The sequence below is a fragment of the Acipenser ruthenus genome, chromosome 26, assembly GCF_902713425.1.
Source record: "Acipenser ruthenus chromosome 26, fAciRut3.2 maternal haplotype, whole genome shotgun sequence".
Lineage (NCBI taxonomy): Eukaryota > Metazoa > Chordata > Actinopteri > Acipenseriformes > Acipenseridae > Acipenser > Acipenser ruthenus.
Genome location: NC_081214.1, coordinates 10,165,550 through 10,189,779, shown reverse-complemented (window position 1 = coordinate 10,189,779; position 24,230 = coordinate 10,165,550). Strand labels below are relative to the sequence as shown.

General features: G+C 41.1%; 1 protein-coding gene, 1 long non-coding RNA gene and 3 other non-coding genes across 7 annotated transcripts; 4 read left to right on the top strand and 1 right to left on the bottom strand.

Moving 5' to 3' along the window:
- Positions 1-4,699: 4,699 nt before the first annotated feature.
- On the top strand, positions 4,700-11,345 carry LOC117430726 (uncharacterized). 3 transcript variants are annotated; one of them, XR_004548583.3, is made up of 9 exons: positions 4,700-4,768; positions 6,645-6,739; positions 7,205-7,242; positions 7,894-7,963; positions 8,598-8,657; positions 9,182-9,243; positions 10,233-10,286; positions 10,725-10,790; positions 11,080-11,345. It is a non-coding gene; the product is annotated as an uncharacterized LOC117430726 (long non-coding RNA). The 3 variants fall into 3 exon arrangements; XR_009308948.1 differs by lacking the exon at positions 4,700-4,768 and adding an exon at positions 5,496-5,777; XR_009308949.1 differs by lacking the exon at positions 4,700-4,768 and adding an exon at positions 5,803-6,412.
- Positions 7,426-7,497, top strand: LOC117430968 (small nucleolar RNA Z40). Its single transcript, XR_004548618.1, has one exon. It is a non-coding gene; the product is annotated as a small nucleolar RNA Z40 (small nucleolar RNA).
- On the top strand, positions 8,756-8,894 carry LOC117430970 (small nucleolar RNA SNORA8). Its single transcript, XR_004548620.3, has one exon. It is a non-coding gene; the product is annotated as a small nucleolar RNA SNORA8 (small nucleolar RNA).
- Positions 9,353-9,491, top strand: LOC117430969 (small nucleolar RNA SNORA8). The gene has a single exon (XR_004548619.3). It is a non-coding gene; the product is annotated as a small nucleolar RNA SNORA8 (small nucleolar RNA).
- A 246-nt stretch (positions 11,346-11,591) lies between the features above and the next one.
- LOC117430725 (L-asparaginase-like) lies at positions 11,592-19,548 on the bottom strand. Its single transcript, XM_034051104.3, has 8 exons — positions 18,212-19,548; positions 17,921-18,042; positions 16,515-16,610; positions 15,752-15,915; positions 15,040-15,123; positions 12,887-12,986; positions 12,372-12,434; positions 11,592-11,916 (listed from the first exon to the last, which is right to left on the bottom strand). The coding sequence occupies exons 1-8, from the start codon at positions 18,225-18,227 to the stop codon at positions 11,770-11,772; spliced, it is 792 nt and encodes a 263-aa protein (XP_033906995.1). The 5' UTR covers positions 18,228-19,548; the 3' UTR covers positions 11,592-11,769.
- Between the last annotated feature and the right edge of the window lie 4,682 nt (positions 19,549-24,230).

Sequence of the window (24,230 nt, the reverse complement as noted above, 5' to 3'; positions counted from 1 at the left end):
TTATTATTATTATTATTATTATTATTTATTTCTTAGCAGACGCCCTTATCCAGGGCGACTTACAATCGTAAGCAAATACATTTCAAGTGTTACAATACAAGTAATACAATAAGAGCATGATGTTATAAAATGAGGTTAATATAATTTACTAAAGTATTGACACCAACTACGCCTGCAGGTAAACCCTGGATAAAGATGTTAAGAAATTGGGTGTAGCCGTTGCACTGTGATTCTTTTGAGTGTTGTAACAGTGAGATGGTGTTCTCAAAGCTTTGAATTGGTTAACAAGCCGTCGTCTTGATGGGGTTTCTGAATACATTCGCAAACACTTGGCAAAGACTCCCCTTGCTTCAAAGCAAGGGTACATTGTTGTTTACATACCAGTGCAGCAACAGACTTCTGTAGAGAGGAAGTTTTCTGTACAAATCTACACCTGCTTATCAGACTGACAGATAGAGGCCTGGTGAGAGACAACTCTTATATTTTGCATGCACATCGTAGTCTCAAATAGCTCTATTCTGTCTTTTAACTAAATAAAAATTCACAACAACACAAAGTTATTTACAGATTCAGCCAACTAAAATGCAGGGCTTTCTGTGAACTCGCTACATTATAAGTCAATTTTCCTATCCTTCAAAAGGTTCAGTGCCCTTTGCACTGTCCCCTTTTAACTTAACAACACCCAAGTACACTGTGAAGCTGTGCTGTCCTCCATGCTGGTGTGCAAACTGAATAGTTTCTCAGTGCTTGTGTGTAGTGTGTCCATCTCTAGGTGAAGAATGGCTGGAAGTGTAGGGTACAAATTAAGGGAGGTTATTGTAAAGTTGAATATCACATTCAAACTAATCCATGGCTCAGAGGTATAAGTAGGGCTTCTTTTTTATTAGTTTCATTTTTCAGTCTTTATTTTTAGCTATTTTTGAGTTTTATGTAGATACCCTGAATTTTTTTTCCCCCAGGGCTTTCACTTTTTATATGCTAGTGGGGTTGAGTGGGGGACGGAGGGGGGTGATGCTGGGACGCCAGAATCACCGTCGAGCCCTTTTGAGGTGTCGCGGGCTAGTCGACGAAACACTAAGGATGGAAGGTGCCCACTTGAAAACCCCAGAGATGTACCCTACTTAGCTCAATCCAGACGGTTGTCATGCTGATGCGCTGGGGAGGCCGCACTGTGGTTGATCCCCGGAGCCAGCATCGCAGCCGTTGTGTGTGCTGATGCACCAGGGAGGCAAAATAAGCTGATTCCTGGAGCCAGCATTACACTTCAGCCATTAACACCAGACAGAAGGATATCTACATCATCATATGGAAGGAAACGTAAATGGATGGAGACACATATGGATCACATTAGTTTACTGTAAAGCTATGTCTTAGTTGGTGCTTATCTTGGCGAGAGCCGAGGTCAAATCAGCATGAAGTTTTAACATCTACTCTCGTGTAATGGAAATCATTGTTTTCAGTTACTTTCCAAAATTTGTTGGTGTTTTTTTTCTGTCGCTATGTATAGTAACTTGACAGTACTGTGTCACAGGCATATTCTTCTGTGGTCTAGGCATTGTTTTACATTTCGCCACAATTTGCAATTCTGGCTTAAATCCTCCCTGTTTAATTGTAATATAGCTTTAAATCCTGCGAACAATCCTCTGTTTATAATTGTAATCTTGTTTTAAATCTTGCAAGCGGAGTCTCCAATAGAAATGTAGGAATTTGCTGCCACTCAGTAGTTGGGGTGGGTTTAAAGAATTAAGAACGAAACAGTGCTAGAAGTCAGGAAGGAGGGACATTGCCAACCTGTACTGGGAAAGGTAGGTTTATTTATTTATTTATTTATTTATTTTGGTAGTAAACTGCATTGATTACATCAATGTTTCCCAGCTTTTCCCTCAAGGTGAAAGGGCTGTTCTGTCAGGTAGCTTACACAGCAGTAGCATTAAATATAATTGACTGGAACTTTTGTTCCACAACAGTGGTCCTCAAAGTCTTTTGTCTGATCTCTGAAGTTAAGCAATGTTGGGCTTGGTTAGTACTTGGATGGGAGACTGCTTGGGAATACCAAGTGCTGTTGGTTTTACAATCTTCAAATGTACTTTTACCATTAAAAAGTGTCAAACACGACACAGGAAAAAAAATAATTTTAGCTAAAAGCGAAAGCACCCCCAGTCCACATAACATAAAGGGCCTAAAAGCAGAGCCAGCAATTGCCTACAGCCACACCAGCTTAAGTAAGGCCAATTTTGTCTGATCTCAGAAGCTAGCAACGTTGGGCTTGGTTATACTTGGATGGAAGACCACTTGGGAATACCAGGTGCTGTGTAGGCCTTATGATTTTAAAATGAGCTTTTGCCATGTTTATGAGGAAATTGAAAAGGAAACATAATATAACAATTGCTTTATTTCACTCTGCCCTGAGGTCTGTTTCATGGTATTATTTTGAATGTACAAAAGTGAGTGTGCAGATGTCTGGGAAAAAAAACAAAACACAAAATGCAAGTAAAATGAAACCAGGTTATTGACCTGGGTAATGCAGACACCCATCACAAAATCAACAGCAGTAATAATGTAATAATCCAGCAAAAAAACAGGTTATTTCAATCTGAGAAACTGACACAGAGGTGTACAGTTAGGGTTAGTTTATAGAAAGGCAGTAATGCTTTTAAATGCTCCCAGTAATACAATTGTCTTATTGTTAATTAAGTTATTGTACTCCCTAATGCTTATATATATAATATGCCAGCTTGTAATTTACCAATGTCCCTCGTGCATTTCAAGGTATTACAAATAATTAATATGTTTTAATACTCCAGTAACATTCAATATGTTAATCAGAGGTACAACTGAATACTTTTAAAATAAGATCCAATGGTTTTTTAAGGAGAATGTGACATCAACTTATTAGTACCTGTCATTTAGTTGCAGAGATCCTTAAGTAAAATTGCCCTCACAAAACACTTCTGGTTGTTGGTATTTTACCATATCAATTGGAAATAGTGTAATTTTGATATGATGCAATGCACAATGTAATGTAAGATATCTGCAACTGCATTGTTCATTGTTTTTTTTTTTTTTTTTAAATACTCCGATCTATGAAGTAATGCCTTTTCTAATGACAAAGCTAAGAAATGATGGTGCCAGCTAGGATGAAGTGGACATGTCATGATTGGGGTGGAGGGCGTAACTGAAAATGCAAAAGTTGTGTCCAACTGTAATGTAAGTTTTTGCAAAAAATTAATCCTTTAAACTGTAAATAAACTTGTGTATGCCTTTTAAATATTACATCACAAAACCACAATTACATGCATGAATACTGGGTGTTTGGAACATAACAGTACCAAAACAACACAGTGATTAATCTCAGGTCTTAAAGGAATGATCTATTTCGATAGGCTAAAATAACAATCTATTTAGCCTAGAAAGAAGAAGAATTAGAGGGAACTTGATTGAAGCCTTAAAATCTTAAAAGGAGTTGATATAGTTAACCTTAACCAATAATTTCAGTGCAGCACAGAAACCAGGACCACAAGACAGTTGGATATGGAGTGGAGAGAGACTTCTGAGAGCGCGCTGGAGACACCTAATGGGCTGTTAATGATGATGATGACTGGGGTCCTGAAAGACTCAACTTGACAAAAGTTTTGAGCTCAATTTGCTACTCTGAACCAGATGAACATGCATGGGCTGTCTGGCCTCCTCTCGTTTGTAATAGTCTGTTCTACCAGTTTCCAATGCTACTTGCATGTATGTGTTGAAATTGAGTTTACTTTACAAGCTGCAGCACTCTTCTTGTGATCCTTCAGCACCTAATCAGTTATAAGGCATTGGATCTGGAATGATATCCAAGATATCACATTATTTTTTACATACAATTACCCATTTATGCAGTTGGGTTTTTACTGGAGCAATCTAGGTAAAGTACCTTGCTCAAGGGTACAACAGCAGTGTCCCACACCTGGGATTGAACCCACGACCCTCCGGTCAAGAGTCCAGAGTCCTAACCACCACTCCACACTGCTGTAACAGCAATAGCCCCTGGTTGAATTGATTTCGATGTTTGATAGAGTATATCCACACATCCTGTGTACCGTGTCACGTTTTACTTGCAAAAGAAAAACGAAGGAAGCAAGCAAGAGTTTACAGAAAGTGCAACATTTTAAATCAGGCACACATAATCATGCGGAGATGGGAAGTAAATGGTAACGTGATAAACATTTACATGCAGACTATTCTGGATTATTTACAACACCGTAACTTTGCCGAATATAAAGCTAATGTGAGTGTTACAAAGAGATTTCTAAATACAATACTGTCTGTATTTAGGGTAGAGGAGGAATCCGATTATTCTGCCTTCTATTGCAACTGTGGTACCAATCAGTGAGCGAAAACTGCAAAGGGTACTTCAGCTGAAACCTCCCGACAGAAGGTACAGTTTCAAACAAAGTTGAAATCCCTGCTCTAGAGCATGAGCGAAATGCGTTGCAATTCATTTTGTTGCACTCCAACTGCCAATGACCGTATCCCACTACCAAAAAGCAGGATTTCGGGACCCGTATATAAACCTTCTAATTTCTGAACAATTTCCACAAGGTGTCACCTTTTTAAATTGTTTCCCCCTCGACACTGTTTGCCACTCTAGACTAGCGTCTGTGGTTTCATGATCCCAGCACGCACTCAGAGAATCAGCCTCTGATTGGATAGTTAAAGCGGCGCGAGCTCTGTATAAAGCTGTGCGCCTGGGTGCGCACTGTCTCAGTCTGCAGAGTTAGTGACGTTGGTAGGTCTGGGTCTGGGTCTGGGTCTGGGTCTGGGTCTGGAGGGGGATTTGTATTTATTATTAACCGTATTCCATTTATAATATTTGTTCGGTGTTTAAGACGCCACGCATGTTTAATTTGTTAAACTGCTTACTCTAGTTATTTTTTAAAACATTTATTTTTAACTGAAGCCTCCGCATTAAGCTAGAAAAGCAACATTAATAACGTTTAAAACTGCAGTGTGTTATTTATTGGTTATTAAATATGTACTATGTTACGTCTCTACTAGCCAAACGAAACTAGCGCAGACCACGTGGCCTACATGGTATTTTCTCCGCTGTATCTTGTGTAAGACGTATGTTTCTAGTTAGAAGCTTTGCGTTTGCACTGATTTAAGTCTGTATTGTACTAAATGCATTTGTGTATAGGCTATGTGGTTCTAAAACTTATGTTTGAGTGGTTTCGTTATTCTCGGGCTGGATGTTGCCCAAGGTAAAGCGGTCCAAGATTATTACAAATAGTCTTCAAAACTAGTTTATTGGCGGTACTATAAACTAGGCTATCGTATCGATTGTGCTGGGGGGCTTTTAAGAACGCATGTTGGATTCAGCAGTTGCAAAACGGGAAGTGTCTTTATATATATATATATATATATATATATATATATATATATATATATATATATATATATATATATATATATATATATATATATAATAATGAACGCAAAGCAGACTTCGGGCCGCCTTTTCGTGTCACACACTGCTGATTTGATTATATAGCAGGTATCCTAGGAATCCGTTTGCTGCAGAATAACCAGGAAAAAAGCGGACTTGTTTTGTTTGGCGAGGGGCATATATAAACCTTAACACAGGCAACTTAGCTTTAAATTGAAACATACCTGTCTAAACTGCTTCCAGTAGTCAAATAGTGTTGACGTCAGTATCCAGTGCTGTTGATGCCGAAAACTTACAATCGCTCCTAAAGATCAAATCAACGAGTTTGGCAAGGACGAATTTCACGTCGACGGTAATGTGCTGTTGTCTTGCAGTATTTAGATTAGGGCGCTTCTTTAATTAACGTTTTGTTAGTGAGGGTTTTGCATAGCCATATGTTCGGTAGTCTTCCAAGAGAAGGTCATGCTAAGGTTCAGTCTTTACAGGTAATGGCTAGGGACTAAAATAATGAGTAAACAATAGAATACAAATCAAGGATTACTGTATGTCCCGGTAGCTCAATTGAGTGCAGGCTATCGTTCCATTTAATAAGACACATTTTTTAGACCTGCTTCACGCAAAGGCGCCTTTAAACCGCAAATGTGAGCAGGGTTGCAGGCCGAAATAGGAGGTGGCCCTGGGCCAGTACAGTACTGTAAACAGGGTCTAATACCCAGAGTAACAACCGCTGAAGATGTGCGCGAGTTTGTGTTGGGTACCTTGTGTTTCATTGTCATCCAGTACCAAAGCCATGTTTATTTTTAAAAGGGAACTATCTTATGCAGTAGATATGCTCACAATGTGGCAAGACGAAATGCAGGTTTGCTTCCATCACTACAGAATGGAGTTGAAGTGGTGACAATGATGCCTACAACAGGTGGTCCGGAGGCCATGGTTAAAACTGTCACCGCCCAGGATCAAAGACTAAATCCATGCAAACCCTGTAAGGTGTGCTTCCGAGCAGGCTGAGCTCTTAACTTGCTTCAGGCAAGTGGTTGCACAGAAATTCTCCATGCAACCTAGGATATCATTCTGCCATTGCATAGCAGTTTGGCCATTTTCACTTTAAGCTGTGTAGGTCACTTCTAATGAAGGCTCGCAGGCGGAAAATGAGACCTGTCTGTATGGTGCATTGCTCTGGGCAGTATCTAATCGTTGACTTCTCTTCTGCTTCCTGCAGGAGATGATTATCTGCAGGGACTCGCTTGGCTCGTCTGTCATGAAGCAGACTGTTCTCAATGGATTTCAATTAGAAGGCTGAAGCGCAGCTTGCTGGTAGGTACCAAGACCTTCCCTTAGACCTTCAGGCCTTGCTGATCTCTGACCAAGATACCATCTGTTCAGAGCCAATGACTGTGCTAATGTCTGTAACGCACAACACTCCAGTCTGCTCAGATATAGTGGGCAAAGGGCAGTGCTGTGCTGAGAGTAAACCCTCCTCTTGCAACCCATTGCTGTGTTCTCCCAACAGCTGTGATACTTATGAGAAGGGACAGTATGGAAACCTGTACCAGACAGAGCTGCTACTTGTCAGTCCAGCATAAGAGATTCATTCCAAGGTGCAACCCTAAATGTGGGTCACAAATCCCATCCAGTCCTGGCTGTGTTTGGTAACTTTTCCAGGGCAATTTTACATTCTGGAATCGGTGTGACTTAACTCTGCTCTGGACTTGCTGAGTTATGAATTGAGTGTTTTGTAGGTTTTGTGCTTTGAAGTTAATTGTTTGTCCTGTGTTTTAGGGTGACTACAGCGACTTCTATTGCAGCCTCAGTCCCAGGTATGGTAAACTCTTGGATTGCTTATATTACTATTTACATGGGGGGGGATTGTCTAAACTGCTGCAGGCTCTCTGAAGGATCTTCTAAGCACATGGGTCTTAAGACCTGCCCTTCTCCTAAGAGAATGCATGCATTTGAGTGGAAAGTGCTAGTTTGCTCTGCTAACTGGGTATTTGTATCAGTGCTGTTATGATGAATGGCAAACTGTTCAACTGCTCTGACAGTGAATGATGACTTGTGCCTTTCTGAACACGTGTCCCTCTGACCTCTCGGCCAGCCTGGGAGAGCCCAGCGTGTAGCATACTTGCACGCTGTGGTAACACCCGTCTAACCTCGAGCATTAATCCTGCCATTCACAAGTGCAGCTATTGATGTACAGTGCAGTTTACAACATGTGCAGGGTACAGATTCTTGTTTTTATATAGAATTGAAAACGCAACAGTACTGTCCATTTTAAAATTAATGCTGCTTTTAAATGTTAGGTGCCTTGAATTGGTTTCAATTCAACAATCCTAACTCTTAATTCAAATTGTATAATGTAAATGATAGTCTGTTGGAAAATGTAAATGTTTCAGCCTTCATTTGATTGATCACATGTACTGATGGATTCAAACAAGTGAATTGGAATTTAAACTGTCCTTGTATCTCAGCTCAAGCTGGCAGCCATGGACCCAGCTGACCTGTGGACCTTGGGAGCGCTCGGACTGGCTGGTCTGAAGGGTACGTTCTGGGACTCCTGCTGCAGAGCAGCTTGAGCCAGTCCTGTTTGTACCGTGAGCTCTCCAGATGCATGGTGTATGACTCTGCCCGAGATGGGGAGGGAGGCGTGTGTTTCCGAGGTCTATCCCGACGGACCCTCTCCCATAGGGTCCAGTTGTTGGAAATGCCTCGCAGATCAAACCGGACTAGTTCAGTTAAGACCTGTGAGATAAAACTGCAGAACATGCCTGTGGGGACTGGCTGTGGTGCTCAGGGCTAGGATCAGGCTACCCTGAACCATAAAGTAAGATTTGTTCTGAAAGTCACTTCTGGATAGTGGTTTGTTTTAGTAGTTGAACTGCACAATCTTTGAATTACTCGATATTGTGTGGCAGCAGCAGGGGAGCCACTTTTCTGTGAACTGGTGTTGTGTGTCAGTGTTGCTCTCGGTTAGATAATTGTAAGCAATGTTGAATTAACAGATGTCCTGAAATGGCTTCAAGCATGTGTTGGCATCTAGCTGCATCAGTCAACTGTAGCTGCCAGTGTCATTTTAAACAAGGCAAATAGCCTGATGGCCCAGTCGCTTGGCCAGTCTGTGTCCTGCCTTTCTGCTTGTATTGTCTCCATGCTCACAAGCTGCTTTTCTTTCCAGGTGCAGTAGCAAGCAACTACCTGTAGATGGCACCAAAACATTGTATCTGAGCCAGCAGAGGTGAGTACTGCAGGTCACGACTAGTGCACTCAAATCCCATTGCAATACTGATAACCTACCCTGACTTGTGTTCACTGGGGCTGTTAGGAAGGGCAGGCTGCACTGTATGGTATCTGCACCCAGCGGCTCCTCCTGCTGGGCTGTTCATTAAACAGTGCTACAATAACTCGGCATCTGGCATCGTTGGTTTCCATGTTGTCCTGTGCCTGGAAGCCTGGTATTTCTGCTGAAACACTTTCCACTCCTTAACCCCTTGAGATAGTGGCTGCATCGCTGGAGCACAACCATATTCTGGTTCTCTAGTGCATGGGTTCAGAAACCTAATTTGCTTGAGGTCCCCCATGACATTGGGCACTGAAGTTAAGTTAACTTTGTTTGTCTTGTGTTTTTAGGGTGACCTGTGTAGGGTTTTGTGCATTGACGTAAAGGAAATGGCCTGATGGCCCAATCGCTTGGCCAGTCTTAGCGTTGCCTCCCTTTCTGCTTGTGTTGTCTCCATGCTCACAAGCTGCTTTTCTTTCCAGGTGCAGTAGCAAGCAACTACCTGTAGATGGCACCAAAACGTTGTGTATTTGATCAAGCAGAGGTGAGTACTGCAGATCACGACTAGCTGTACTAGTGCACTCCAATCCCGTTGCAATACTGATAACTTAGCCTGACTCTTGTGTTCGCTGGGGCGGTTAGGAAGGGCAGGCTGCACTGTATGGTATCTGCACCCAGCGGCTCCTCCTGCTGGGCTGTTCATTAAACAGTGCTACAAGAACTCGGCATCTGGCATCGTTGGTTTCCATGTTGTCCTGTGCCTGGAAGCCTGGTATTTCTGCTGAAACACTTTCCACTCCTTAACCCCTTGAGATAGTGGCTGCATCGCTGGAGCACAACCATATTCTGGTTCTCTAGCTCAGGGGTTCCCAATCCTCTTTTGCTTGAGGCCACCATGACACTAGGCGTCCTGACCGGAGGACCTCCACCTGAAATTGATAACTTTTAGTGAGAGGTTGTTAGTTTGCACTGGTATAAGTACTACTACTTTCAGTATTATATTGAGTCCCTTCTCAGACATTTGAGAAACCACTCCATATTTATTGCTCTGTTGTACACTGTCTGACCTGAAAATGCGACATAAACTGCCTGTAAAGATTGTGCATTAATAGAATTGCCTATTCTCCTTACAATCTCCTTGTGTAATTGTACATGGCGGCAGCATTCTTATAAATGAATTTTGTTCTGCAACTGGAGGAACATCTGCTTTCTCAGTTTCGTTTGGGAGCATTTGCAGTCTGCTGCGGCCCCAGTTTGAGGACCCTGCTCTAGGTCATGTTTGATAATGGATATCGTGGAAGAGTACTCTTTGTGGGCAGTAGTTTTACAAAACTGCTAGTTTCAATACATGTCCAATTTAAATTAAATTGCTTCAGAGTTTAGCTGTAGTTTTGTATTTATCAGGATTGGGCCAAATTGGCTGTGTTTTTAAAGTGTTTGATTAAATAATTGTTGGGAATGCATGAAGTGATGAGCCCTTGTATTGTAACTAATACATTTTTTTTTTCTGAATTCTTGACGCCTGCCTTGCAGAACAGTGTTACCGTGCAAGAAGTGCCAATGAGGAGGCACTGACGCCAAAAACCGGTAAGAGTTCTTGGTTTGGCAGCACTGCTTCTTGGCTGGAGCTACTGTATGCAGGGGCTGTTTTCTCCTGCTGTGGACTTGTAAATCACTGCTGGATTCCCCATTACAGGACTTGATAGTTGGCAGCCATGATAGTTTTAATATGATTGGTCAAATTACCAAGGCGTCTAGGATGTGTGGTTTCTAGCCTGCTGTGGACCTGACCAGAAAGTAACCCTCATTCCAGCCAGTTCCCATTGGAGTTTATCTAGTGGGGTCTACTGGGAACAACCATTCACTCCACAGACACATTGTACAAGGCATGCTCTACCGGTTACGTGTTAAGACTCCTATCTAAATATTGTCTAGCTGCTCAGCAGAATTGCTGCACATTTGAGTTTTCAGTGTATTGCTGGAGTCTGCTGTGCTCAACAATACTTTTATCTTGTCTAATTTAAGGAGCCTGTAGTGGATACCCTTTAACGCTGGAGTGGATGTTTCACTGGAAGTGGGACTTCCCAGCAGGTAAGGGGTTTCTGTGGTTCATGTTGAGGGTCATTTTCAAAGAGGATCAGTCGGGCTTCCTCCTGGCGACCCTTACGCAATGACCCCAGAGTACTGCCCTCTGGAGGAAGACTTCACTCTGCATGAGTGGGAGCTGTGGTCTCTTCCTCAGGCAACATCTCCTTGTAATACATGAGCTTAATGTTACACAGCTGAGATTGAAGGCTGTGATTTCAGATCTCTGCATTCAGTATTGCTGCGCACGCTTCTTAGTGAATGTCCTAATCGATTTGAAATGTGTTTTTTGCAGGTTGGGATTTGGTATCCTGAAGGAGCCTGTGTCATCCAGTGGTTAAAGAAAAGGGCTTGTAACCAGGAGGTCCCTGGTTCAAATCCCACCTCAGCCACAGACTCATTGTGTGACCCTGAGCAAGTCACTTAACCTCCTTGTGCGCAGTCTTTTCGGGCGAGACGTAATTGTAAGTGGCTCTGCAGCTGATGCATAGTTCACAGACCCTAGTCTCTGTAAGTCTCCTTGGATAAATGCATCTGCTAAATAAACAAATAATAATAAAAGGAACATCTGTCCTTGCCATGGAAATGCTGGGGTCATGTTACAAGTCAAACTGGTGTTTCTTGGACTTTATAGTTTCCAGTATGTAAGTCTGACATCAGGCTTTCCATGCTGTCATTCACTTGTAATGACCCATTCCCATGTAAACTTCTTTGTAAAATAGTCCTGTTTACTGTGGTTTGTACTATTGAGCTTGCCTTTCTCAACTGAAATGGTTTCCTGATTTGCCTTTTTTTTTTTTTTTTTTTTTTTTTTTTTTTCTTCTTTGGGGGGTAATTTAATTTTGCTTCAACCTTGGTGCAGTGGGCCATTTATTAGTCTCTTTTTATTTTAGTGGACAAATGCACTGGTTTGCATAACACATTTAACATTATTAGATCGTGTTTTATTTGTTAACGGCAATATCAAGTTTGACAAATTGTTCCTTTACTGTTCCAATGGCTTCACTTCCACTGCTTTTAATGTAGCTGCTTTTGCTTTCTTTGCCTTGTCAATCAGCAGCAGCTCTTCAATGTGTTTGAACCCCAGTCGATGGGCATCAGCGATGGGTGTGTTGTTGTAGCAGTCTCGTAGCTAAGGGAAATGCAAAATTGGCACGTGTCAATAACACTAGTTTCCATAAAGTGAACTAATGTCCTATTGCAGAAATCTACAGAGTGGTATACTGGTGAAGATAATACACAGTAAGAGCAGGTTAATTCAGTATGGCTGGTGCCTAATGTAAAGGGAATGTCATCAGAATAAATGATTTGTGAACATGAAGTTTATAGATTAAAAAAAAAAAAAAAAGTCATGGTCAAAAAGCATAGATTACAACTGTCCAGTTTCAACTTGGTGGCAGTGTGTGTAGTGCCATTACCTGTAATGGGAAAGAATCCATCTAGCTTTTCCGCAAATGCTTTAAAATAAATACTTGTTTGTGAAGTTTTAGAGTGAACGGAAGATTTGAGGCATTATCTGCAACCACTTAGAACTCTGAGGAGGGACTAGAAAATGAACTCCTAGCCCCTGCCCCTCTATACTTGTACCTGAGGATCTGACCCATTGTTCAAGCAGAATAGAACCATTTCAGGCTGGTTGGTGCAGACAGCCTGGAAGTGGAACACAAAGATTATTTGAACTACTTCAACAAGCAGATTTACTCCATTCAGTACTGAACTGCTCTAGTTGTATCTTTAAACAACTTCAGGGTTCAGCATTATGAAATGTGATGAATATAAAAAAATGGTACTGAACATAGCACTTGCATAAAAATTAAAAGATACACAGTAGGAAAAATGATGAGGAATTGATATACAGTGGGGGGTGGGAATGAATGTGTCAATAGCCAAGTTCTGCAAATATACACCATTGCAGTTGTACTGAAGGTGAATCAATTTTCATTGTTAATATATACTTTTTGAATGACACTTAAGGCTAAATACCTATCATAGCAGAGGCTTGACTTGTCACATCACAAAACTAGCACCCTAAAAGAAAAGCCATGAAAACAACAGCTCCCACAATCCCCCCTGTTCCCAAAGAGTCGCCCGTCTCGACAGACCACATGAAGAGGAGTCCTGTTGTTACGATCAGCAAAGTTGAAGTGCACCCCAGCTGCCTTCCAGATCTCCATTTGTTTCATATCGCTCAAGTAGGCAAGACTGGGGAGAAAGAGAAAATGTCTTCAGCACAAGAACAGGACCTTGTGGTAATGTTGCTAGTGCTAATAAGAGTAAAGTTTTTTTGTTTTTTTTTAAAGCCTTGGTTATTAGCACTGATGTTAATCATGTCAGTGACATTAATCTGCAGACAGACAGTTTGAGGCAAAAATAACCCCACGCATTCTGATACTCTCAGTAGCTCCTACGCTACTGGGTTTCAACCCTATTTTTAAAGCTACCCCTTCTACCTGGAGGTTTCAGCTCCCGTGCCCCTATACAATCTTTTTTATAAATAATCAAAATTAGAAAATGATTCAGTATCATCAGCTTCCAGCTATAATGGGCATTCATACACAGTGGACGTCACCACATTACCTATCAATCAAATTTAAAATCAATCCGAGCAAGTACTGGGGAACTCAATAAGCAGAGCGCTCTCGTTACATTAGCAGGCAAGAAATCGCTGTGTATTAAAACAGTTGCTTTGAACACTGACACTTTTTGGTTTACTATTTTGAGGCGCGAGTCATATTTATCAAGTTATAAATAGTCCCTGCTTCCTTTTCTAATACAATCATCACTTAAAAAAAAATACCATAATCAGTTTTAAAAAGCCAAAATGACAACAAAAATATTACTTATCACCAGGCACCCTAGGAATCCGTTTGCTGTGGAATAACGCAGAAAAACACACCTCGTCAAAAAGGATATTGCAGCTCTAGAAAGAGTGCAAAGAACAGCGACCAGAATTATCCTGGGTTTAAAAGGCATGTCGTATGGAGACAGGCTAAAAGAATTGAATCTATTCAGTCTTGAACAAAGAAGACTATGCAGTGATCTGATTCAAGCATTCAAAATTTGAAAAGGTATTGACAATGTCGACCCAGGGGACATTTTCGACCTGAAAAAAGAAACAAGGACCAGGGGTCACAAATGGAGATTAGATAAAGGGGCATTCAGAACAGAAAATAGGAGGCACTTTTTTACACAGAATTGTGAGGGTCTGGAACCAACTGCCCAGTAATGTTGTAGAAGCTGACACCCTGGGATCCTTCAAGAAGTTGCTTGATGAGATTCTGGGATCAATAAGCTACTAACAACCAAACGAGCAAGATGGGCCAAATGGCCTCCTCTCGTTTGTAAACTTTCTTATGTTCTAGATTTTCTATGTTGTCAGAGAATTTTTAGTTTTACACTTGAGGCTTTTTTGTTTGTTTGATAACCAAATCAATAGACTTATTATCAACAAAACAGGCAATTTTGCTTGAAATGTATGTAAACATACGTGTTCAATAAAACTGCTTCTGGTGTACAGAGGTCAAGGTTGAACGAGGGAGGTGCACTGTAACATTCATGCTGAAACGCAGCTGCAGTTTACTTCAGTATCCAGTACTTTGTTACTACTCAACAAGCTGTTTAAAGATGCTGAAAACGATAAAAAAAAATCCCCCCTAAAGATTGTTGATGAGTTTGGCAATAGCCATCCAGGTGAAAAAGACTAACTCGAGATAAATGAATATAAATACTATTGTTTTGTTTTTATTATTACTACACAGAAGTATAATGTTCAAAGTAAAATAGTAAGTTTGTTTATATTATTGATTGACGGCACTGGTGAGCGCGTATCATCCTTAGAATTTTTTTATCTAAGAATTTCGTTTTTTTTTTAATTGTGGAAAACTAGGATCTCTGCTTATCACACGTGTTGGTCATACAAATCCATATTTGAAAAAATAAATTTGCCGCCACCGCATGGAATTGCATGGTCGGCCATTTTGAACCTCCAGCGAGGCAGCTCTGACGCATTCATCGTTCAATAGGAAAGCCACGTAACGCCCTGAGGGCAAGGGGTATGCGCTTCTTTACTGTGACGTCACTGAACCGGTGACCTCCAGGCTACTCCACGCGGAGTGCCTTTACTGGATGTGCCACTCAGGAGCCCCCTGCTTTTACTTTAATTTTGATTTAAAACAAATACATTTAGTTGGTTGGACAAAAAAGCAAATTGCTGCAGCAAAAAGTAACCTACCGGTTATCCCTCAATGGGACTCACCTGCACATCTCTCTCCCCAGCTCATCACCAGCGGTCTCCAGATGAGCTCCCGCACTGACTAGGTGTTCCACCAGCTCTAAACTCCTGTGGAGAAGAATCACACGCAGAACAAGAGCTCCCACAATATACAGACATGAAAAAAGACACATACATATCGAAATGACGGTGGATCCAAATACTCCTGTCAACTGATTTTTTTTTTAACTATTACAGCTAACACAATATTTCATAACTCTTGCCTGTATTGCACTTCCATGAGCTAAATAGGGCTCAAATGTGCAATTTTGAAAGAAACATGTGTTATAGCTCATGTGTATTTGAATTTGTAAACATATCTGGTGCTACTGCAGGATAAAGGAAACTCTTAGTCTCTATGCCTCAGTCTTGGATTATGTGTTATGCACTTACTCTTCCTGGGTCACCTCAGCATGTCTTCTGGGTCATGTTACTGGCTGATAAGGAGAGCAGCTGGTTTGTTAATGACAGGAAAGAAGCTGTTGAAAGGGTAGGGACAGTTGCACCCTCCAGGTGACCAAGAAAGTGCGACACTATCTGAAGCATGGCTTGCATGTGTTTCCAAAAAAAAAATCTGGGGTTTATACTTTTACGGACATAAATACTGTGAACAAATTATGCAAATTCAGAGGGTATAGTTACTTTAAAGGGGAAGTGATATTTGCACCAATGTTGTTTTTTTGTACCGCCTCCTTACTTGCAGCGAACGGCATCTCGGAGGACAGGGTCTTTGAATTTGTCTCTGCTGTTGACATCGGCGCCCTTCTTCAGCAGGAACTTCACTGTGTCTAGGTCCCCCTCCCCCGCTGCCAAGTGGAGGGGTGTTCTCCCATTGTTAGCAGTCATCATGGCATTAGCGCCCTGTGCCAGAAGACAACATCGCCTTTGCATTTCACCTCTACAAGATGTACTATCCCACAATGTGGGTGTTTGTTTAAAGATACACCAGGGCATGCACATACATAAGGTCAAGACAGGTCAAGACAGCCAAAGGATTAGTTACTTCATTACTTCAGTTGGAAATTGTGTAGCATCTGCAGTTAACAAAAGCACCTGTGTGAAAACAACTTTTCTGTAAGCGTCAACCTGAGCTGAACTGTAAAATGTTATCATCTGTTATCTCTTTTGTTGTTACGTTTGGATATATAATCATTATTATTGGCAAAAGTCATATAAAACTTAGACTTAGATCAGTGAGAAGGAGACACTTCATACCGAGTGGTGAGGGTATGGTATGGGTTATCATGTTGTTGATGCTGTATCTGTTTTGAGATCAATCAGCTACTATAACTGGACGAGCACAGATGGGCCAAAATGGCTTCCTCTCGTTCGTAACTGTCCTTATGATCTTATATATTACTTCTGTAAGAAAGCAGCCAGTGATATGTAAAAGATTACACTTTGGAGACGGTAATTAGTAATCAGTATTACTAACATCCCTGGTCTCAGTGTTCACTCACCTGCTGCAGGTGTCCCTCCAGGGCCACAATGTCCCCCTGCAGGGCTGCAGTGCACATGAGCAGAGGGAACAGGGAAAGCTGGGTGACCTTCATCTCCTAAACAAACAGCACACATTATATATCTATATAAAGATCAGGAGAAAAATGACTTCACCAATTTCTACTTGACATTTGATGTTTTTATTTTGTGTTTTATTTTACTTTTATTATTTTATTGTTCTGTCTGGTTTTACAGAGCTTTTTACTTTTTTCTTTATTGTGAAGTGCTTTGAGATGGCTTTGCTATGAATGCCAGTATATAAAAATAATTTTATTGATAGATTGATTCACCTCAAAAAATGCTTCCTGCAGCTGAAATGTGTATTAAAAAGAATTGGAACAGTATAATAGCTTCTGCATATTTTATTTTGAGGAAATTCTGTGCATTGTTTTCAAAACTGTTTTCTAGACCCAGTAAAAATGTCAAATTGAAATAATCAGACAATATTTCATATTATTACGTATTTCATAGTATTACGTCAAAATCAGATCAAAGTATCTGCAGTCAGTTATGCAGCCATAATTTTCTGTGTTAAATTGAATAGAACACCTAGTCCCATATACACTGGCACCAGCCTTGAAACAGAATGACTAGGAGTGGAACATTTATTTCCCCTTTTATCCCCACCCCTTACTCACTGCACTGCCATGAATACCACATTGCATTTTATACCAGTCACCATTGCTGAAACATGTTTTGGGTAAAATGATGAACACTTGTTCTACACAGTCATTTTGCATTGGCAGTTGTAATATCTTGCATATATTTCAAGAGGAGATGATGAGCTATTCAGGGATACCAAGATAGGTAGTAAGTAAGGGTCTGAGTGGAAGAAAAGAGGCAACAGAACAATATTCCACCCTCAGGCAGGCACGCTATTTCAAGGCTGGTAACACCATCGTTTTGACTGCCAGTGTGCAGTGTGGATCTGTGACTGGTCAGTGTGGAGGCCCTGAGAGGAGCATGGAGTGGAGTGCTGCACAGTGCTTACAATTAAGACTCAGGCAGGTGTGACACAGGAAATGAACACCTTGTGTCAGATCAGGAAGAGTTTGCTGGGTCAAAGTGAAAATAGAAAAATAACACAGCAAAACAATACTAATAATGTTGTTAATATGCCAATGAGGTAAGATAATGGAAGGCTTGAAATATATAGCCCTGAAGTGGCAAAGTTACAGAATACAGTATAGAAAAGTCTAACTAGTATAAAATAAGAGAGCTTAACAGAAACTCACGAATTATTGTAATGCAGGTTATATTTCGTAATGAAGGAATAATGTTAAATCCAGTGGTGACCGTCAATGTATCTAAACTAATGTATCGGCTACGTTACGTGCTGGTTTTAGACATCACGGGTTACAGGTACCTTTTGTTTTTCTCCGATTCCTATCCATCCTAATCGAATAGCCGAGGCCACAGCAGACCAAAACCGGTAGTTCCCCTTTTGTATGTTTTTTGACTGTTGACCTCCCATCGCACTGCTAATGGCTGGCAGAAAGAAGAAATCATTCCTTCGTTATTTTAACGGCTATGCCTACGTAAAGTGGGCAGTGATCACGAGGACATCTGTCACTACACCGTCCAACCTCTCATCCAGTCCAACGATCTTATTAAATAAAACATTTTAAAAAATAAATACATTGAAAACCGATCTTACCCGTCTTGGTTGGCATATACTCTGCCTGAGGGTACAGTAGGTGTCGCAGTGATAGTAAGTAACAGATACTCGTGCGAGCTATGAATGAAACAAAACCTATATAAGTCAACAGTATTAGCAGCGCAAATGAAGTGAAACTCAGCGCGTTGGCTTATATGTGGCATCAACCTATCCCTTCTCTATGGCTAATAAAATAACCGTCATTACTAATTTATTTGAAAGTACACAAGAAAGATACAATTTTCATACCTTATGGTACGAGTTCAGAAAATCACACTTCACAAAGACCAAGAAAACAATGCTGTACCACAAAGCCCATTTTTGTTATGTAGCTTTTCCAAGCTGATTAAAAAATATTACCTGTAACACATCAATATAATGCGTATTTGTGTTACTGTTAGTACTCCTGACTCAGGGAAAGCACACAGTATGGTACTGTACTGTACTACTCGTGTGTACGAAACTTCGCTTTGCAAGCAATGGTAGCGCAAAGGACAGAACCTGGCCACGACAGATAGCAAAAAGTGCTATGTGTGCAAAACTTAGCAATGAGATAGCTGAATGTACTGGCGATTAAAATTGTCAAATTCTGCAATCCAAGTCAGGCTTACAACACATGCATTAAAGCGTTTCCTGTCTTATCTGCAGTGCAGATCACACTATATGTGTGCGGATTAAAACAGTGCTTTTTCAGTTCCGTTATTTTCTTCTTGTGCTTCAGTGTAAAGCTGTATCTGTGTAGCTCTGTGTTTGTTTGTCGGTATGGGATGGGAGTGGAAATGTGATCCTGACCTTGACCTTGCTGGAACCAATAATTTTGGAGCTTCACTAAAATAAACGAGTACCCTTTGGTAATTAATCGAGACTGCCGGTGTTTTCAGTGTTGCAATATAAAACAAAACAAACGGGGTATGAGGCGTATGTTACGAAGGAACCTTACTCGTTCTCCCTACTTTACTGCGTATGCTCGTAATTGCGTGCGCAGTCTTTACACTGTAGACTGGATTGCAGTCGCTGTGTTAATTCAAACGCGTTCCGAACATTCTGTAGAAAACGACGTTTTTTTGAAGGATTCATTTTAAGAAACAATTTTGCCGTGTGTGCTTGTCTGCACATTGTCGCGTTCATTGGCTAGTATTGCATAATATAGCCTGCTTTTTATGCTGAAATGCCTTTTAAGTGGCCCATTAACCCAGCGAAGAAAGCGCGACAGAGAAAAAAGATCCGAGAAGACAGCCTCCGGTTTTGGGGCGCGGTGGCCTCATCGGTTCGCCTGGGGTGGTTGGGGTGGTTAGTCCTCATAGAAATAAGGTACAGTCAACCCTCGAGGTATGACACAGGCCCGGTTTTTGGGATGGAACCGCATAACAGTCTCGCGTTTTGATTGGTCCATGTCTGTCACATGAATACGTCGTCACACGAGTGGAAAAGCGTGCAGGCATTTTTAACATGATCAGATAGAGAGAGTGATCTGCTTTCCACAACCTTACCATTAAAATATAATGTGGTATTACACTGTACTGATATTACAAACTATGAGGAATTACTTTATATAAATTATCATGTTATGCACGAATGTAAGAATTGGCTTTCTGTGGTGGTGTACTTTTTTCTTTCAAGTAGCATATATCTAGAATCGTTTTTTGCGATATATTTTAATATAAAACATATACGCTATTGCAGTTTTCTTACAGGATACATTAGTTTATCTCTAATGTAATCACAGTTTTACATATAGACTGCCCCTGTTTTCATTTACGTCGCAAATTCTGGGCCGCTTTACTTTTCGGATAATGTCCCAAATTCTGGGCCGATTTGGTTTGCAGATAACATCCCAAATTCTGGGCCGCTTTGGTTTTTAGATAACGTCCCAAATTCTGGGCCGCTTTGGTTTTTAGATAACGTCCCAAATTCTGGGCCGCTTTGGTTTTTAGATAACGTCCCAAATTCTGGGTCGCTTTGGTTTTTAGATAACGTCCCAAATTCTGGGCCGCTTTGATAACATCCCAATTTCTGGGCTGCTCTGGTTTTCAGATAACGTTCCGAATTCTGCATTTTCAAATTCAGGCCAGTTTTTGAGATATTCTGCTTAGCTGACAGCCGAGTTTCTAAGTCATGCATGCACAGTTTACCATAAACTGGACCGTTAATTCATTCAAGAGTACATGAATCAAAGTTAATGTATTTTTTACTCTCCTCAGAAAACATTTAGGAACATGGTATACCAAAAAAAAAAAAAAGGTCATCTCATTTGTAATGTCCATCAATATATAGTGAGGCATAGGGGTTTATCAGAATTTCTGGGTTTAAGAGACCAGTGCCCTTCAACAACTTCAAATAAATCCTATTGTATTGTATTAGTCAGCATTTCCCTTATCTATTCCTGATCATTTATACTGTAGGTCAGGGGTTTTCAACCTTTTTTTGAAACTGTACCCCTTCTATCTGGAGGTTTCAGCTCGAGTACCCCTTTACAATTTTCGCTCAACTGAACGGTACCTCAGTTACAATAAAATGGAGAATAATCTGATGACCCCCCCCCCCCCCCCCCCCGTTTATTTAATAAATCTGGGTGACAAACTGCTGGTTTAGGACAGAACAGTAAGCTTAATTCTTAAAACTTTTAACTACAAGTATTTGGATGCACAGAATTAAAAAGACAAGTATTGGGTTAGGAGCACACCTATTTTTTTGTAACTTTGACGGCCTTTTGTAAAAGTTTGAAGGCCTTTTGATACCCATCATACACTGCAATACCCAGCAAAGTTATACACTGATATTCTGATAGCACAGCAATTCAAATGAAGTTTGTAATTGGTTGTGTTCCTCAAATACACAATAAAAAGTGATATTTATAGGGTATACAGTTATACAGCGATACAGTGGTTTCGGACATCTAAGAACAGGTACTGCGAGCATCTGGATTCATACTCAGAGGTACTCTGTAGCCTCCTGGGACATTCACAGCTTGTTTGACACCCTCTTGTAGTTGCCTGTTTCTGCATATAAAGCAAAATGCTGTTTGTCAATCTCTCTTTTTTCTTATAAATCAGTCTTTGCAAGAATCATTCCAAAAACACCTGAATCAGTTAGGCACTACCAGTCTGACACTACAGGCCTTTAAATTGCAGTACCAATTTGCAAGTTGCTAAGTGGTTGCGTTCCTCAAATTTGCACTGCAAAGTGATATCTTAAAGAATAGGGTATATAGTGCTTTTTTTTGCCTCCCCTCGCTTTTGGTGCAAAACTATGCTCCGATACACTCAAGCTGATACTGTGATCACAAAACACTTGGAATGGACTTAAATTGGTGATTCTGTACTCTTTTTAGATGCACAACAATCTTAGCTAAAGAAAATGGGTTCCTTCGAGTTCGTAAGACCCACGACCGCCATTAGCTGAGCCTTACCCCGATGGTGTTTTTATAATCGGATTTGCAATAGGGAAGGGGGTGGTCTCTTATCGTATCCGTATCTCCATGACCCCTGGGCCAACAAACCCAACAAGCTAAAGAAAGACATCAGCCACGGGTTCAAACGCCACCCCACCGCCAGATGGTGGGCGTTGCCCCAAAGGGGTTTTATAATGGGATTTCCCATAGACATTTTTCAGGGTGCTGTATCTCGGGTTCCGGGGGTCCCCAAGACTTGAAAATCGGTATGGAGGTCCACCTCGGGGCCCCTGTTGATCCCTCCAAGTGACGTGTCCCCAGCTAGAAAGGACACCAGTTTAGACTTTTTTTGCCAACCTGGAGCTCAAAAGCTATTGGAAATGCAACCTTGACATGCCATCATGCTGAAAATGTGAAAATTTGTTGAAAATGTAGCATTTGAAAACGGGTGGCTCCCTGTGAAAGAGGGCCCCCAGACATGACCCTAGGAAGTTCAACCCGGTTGCTAGGCCCCGGGGTCATGGAGATATGACCCCGAAAAGGGTAGTTTTTGGACATTTTTGACAGGGCGTATCTCGGGTTCTGTGGGGGTTAGGAACTTGATTTTTTTTTTTGCGTTGGGGCCCCATGGGGCCCCACACAAGGAGTCACCATTTTCATGGTTCAAATGCCAGGATGGCTTGGCAAAGTGAATTTTTTCGTCATGACATGAGTTTTTGGGTGAACCACCACACCTTTTTAGGGGGTGGTTTGTTTTTTTTTTATAACACTGCCATAGACATGAATGGGGCTGAATACCCGAAAATATATTTTGCAAAGCATTGCTACGGTGGGTGTATGCGTGCAGGGGTTGCATGGTGGTGTGTGCGTGCAGGGGTTGCATGGTGGGTGTTGCATGGTGGTGTGTGCGTGCAGGGGTTGCATGGTGGTGTGTGCGTGCCAGGGTTGCATGGTGGTACACGTGTGTGGAGGGGAATTGGAGTTCAGGTTTTGCGCACAAGAGGGGCGGGGAAAAGACTGGGAAGGGTAGGGTAAAAGAAAAATTACTACAATCATTTATTTTCACTTTCGACTCCCAGTCTCCTTTCCCTCACTTTATGATTTTATTTTGTGATTATTTAATTATTGTCAAAATAAACGGCCTTCATCTACTCACAGTTGCAGTCTCATTTCTGTCCAAAAAGAACCTGAGACACTACAATATATTGATGGACGTTACATAAGAAAACGAGATGTCCTTTTTTCGGAATACCATGTTCCTTTCCAAAAATGTGTTTTAATATTAGCCTTTAATAAAGGAAAACGACTGCTTAAATTAATTTTCATGTATCTATTTTAGTGCAATGTAGTTTCTTCATGTAATAAGAAATACGTTTTTTAACATTTACATTTTTGTTTTTTTCATTAAAAAAAAAAAAGATTTCTGGGGAAGAGTAAAAAATACATGAACTTTGATTAATGTACTAAGGGTTACTCTCAAATGAATTCACGATCCAGTTTATGGTAAACTGTGCATGCATGACTTAGAAACTCGGCTGTCAGCCGAGTCCCCAAAACTGGGCTGAATTCGAAAATGCAAAGCATCCCAGAATTTGGGACGTTATCTAAAAACCAAAGCGGCCCAGAATTTGGGACGTTATCTAAAAACCAAAGCGGCCCAGAATTTGGGACGTTATCTAAAGACCAAGGCGGTCCAGAATTTGGGACATTATCTGAAAAGTAAAGCGGCCCAGAATTTGGGACGTAAATGAAAACAGGGGCAGTCTATATGTAAAACTGTGATTACATTAGAGATAAACTAATGTATCCTGTAAGAAAACTGCAATAGCGTATATGTTTTATATTAAAATATATCGCAAAAACGATTCTAGATATATGCTACTTGAAAGAAAAAGTACACCACCACAGAAAGCCAATTCTTACATTCGTGCATAACATGATAATTTATATAAAGTAATTCCTCATAGTTTGTAATATCAGTACAGTGTAATACCACATTATATTTTAATGGTAAGGTTGTGGAAAGCAGATCACTCTCTCTATCTCTGATCACAATGTTGCCAACCTGGAGCTCAAAAGCTATTGGAAATGCAACCTTGACATGCCATCATGCTGAAAATGTGAAAATTTGTTGAAAATGTAGCATTTGAAAACGGGTGGCTCCCTGTGAAAGAGGGCCCCCAGACATGACTCTAGGAAGTTCAACCCGGTTGCTAGGCCCCGGGGTCATGGAGATATGACCCCGAAAAGGGTAGTTTTTGGACATTTTTGACAGGGCGTATCTCGGGTTCTGTGGGGGTTAGGAACTTGATTTTTTTTTTGCGTTGGGGCCCCATGGGGCCCCACACAAGGAGTCACCATTTTCATGGTTCAAATGCCAGGATGGCTTGGCAAAGTGAATTTTTTCGTCATGACATGAGTTTTTGGGTGAACCACCACACCTTTTTAGGGGGTGGTTTGGTTTTTTTTTTATAACACTGCCATAGACATGAATGGGGCTGAATACCCGAAAATATATTTTGCAAAGCATTGCTACGGTGGGTGTATGCGTGCAGGGGTTGCATGGTGGTGTGTGCGTGCAGGGGTTGCATGGTGGGTGTTGCATGGTGGTGTGTGCGTGCAGGGGTT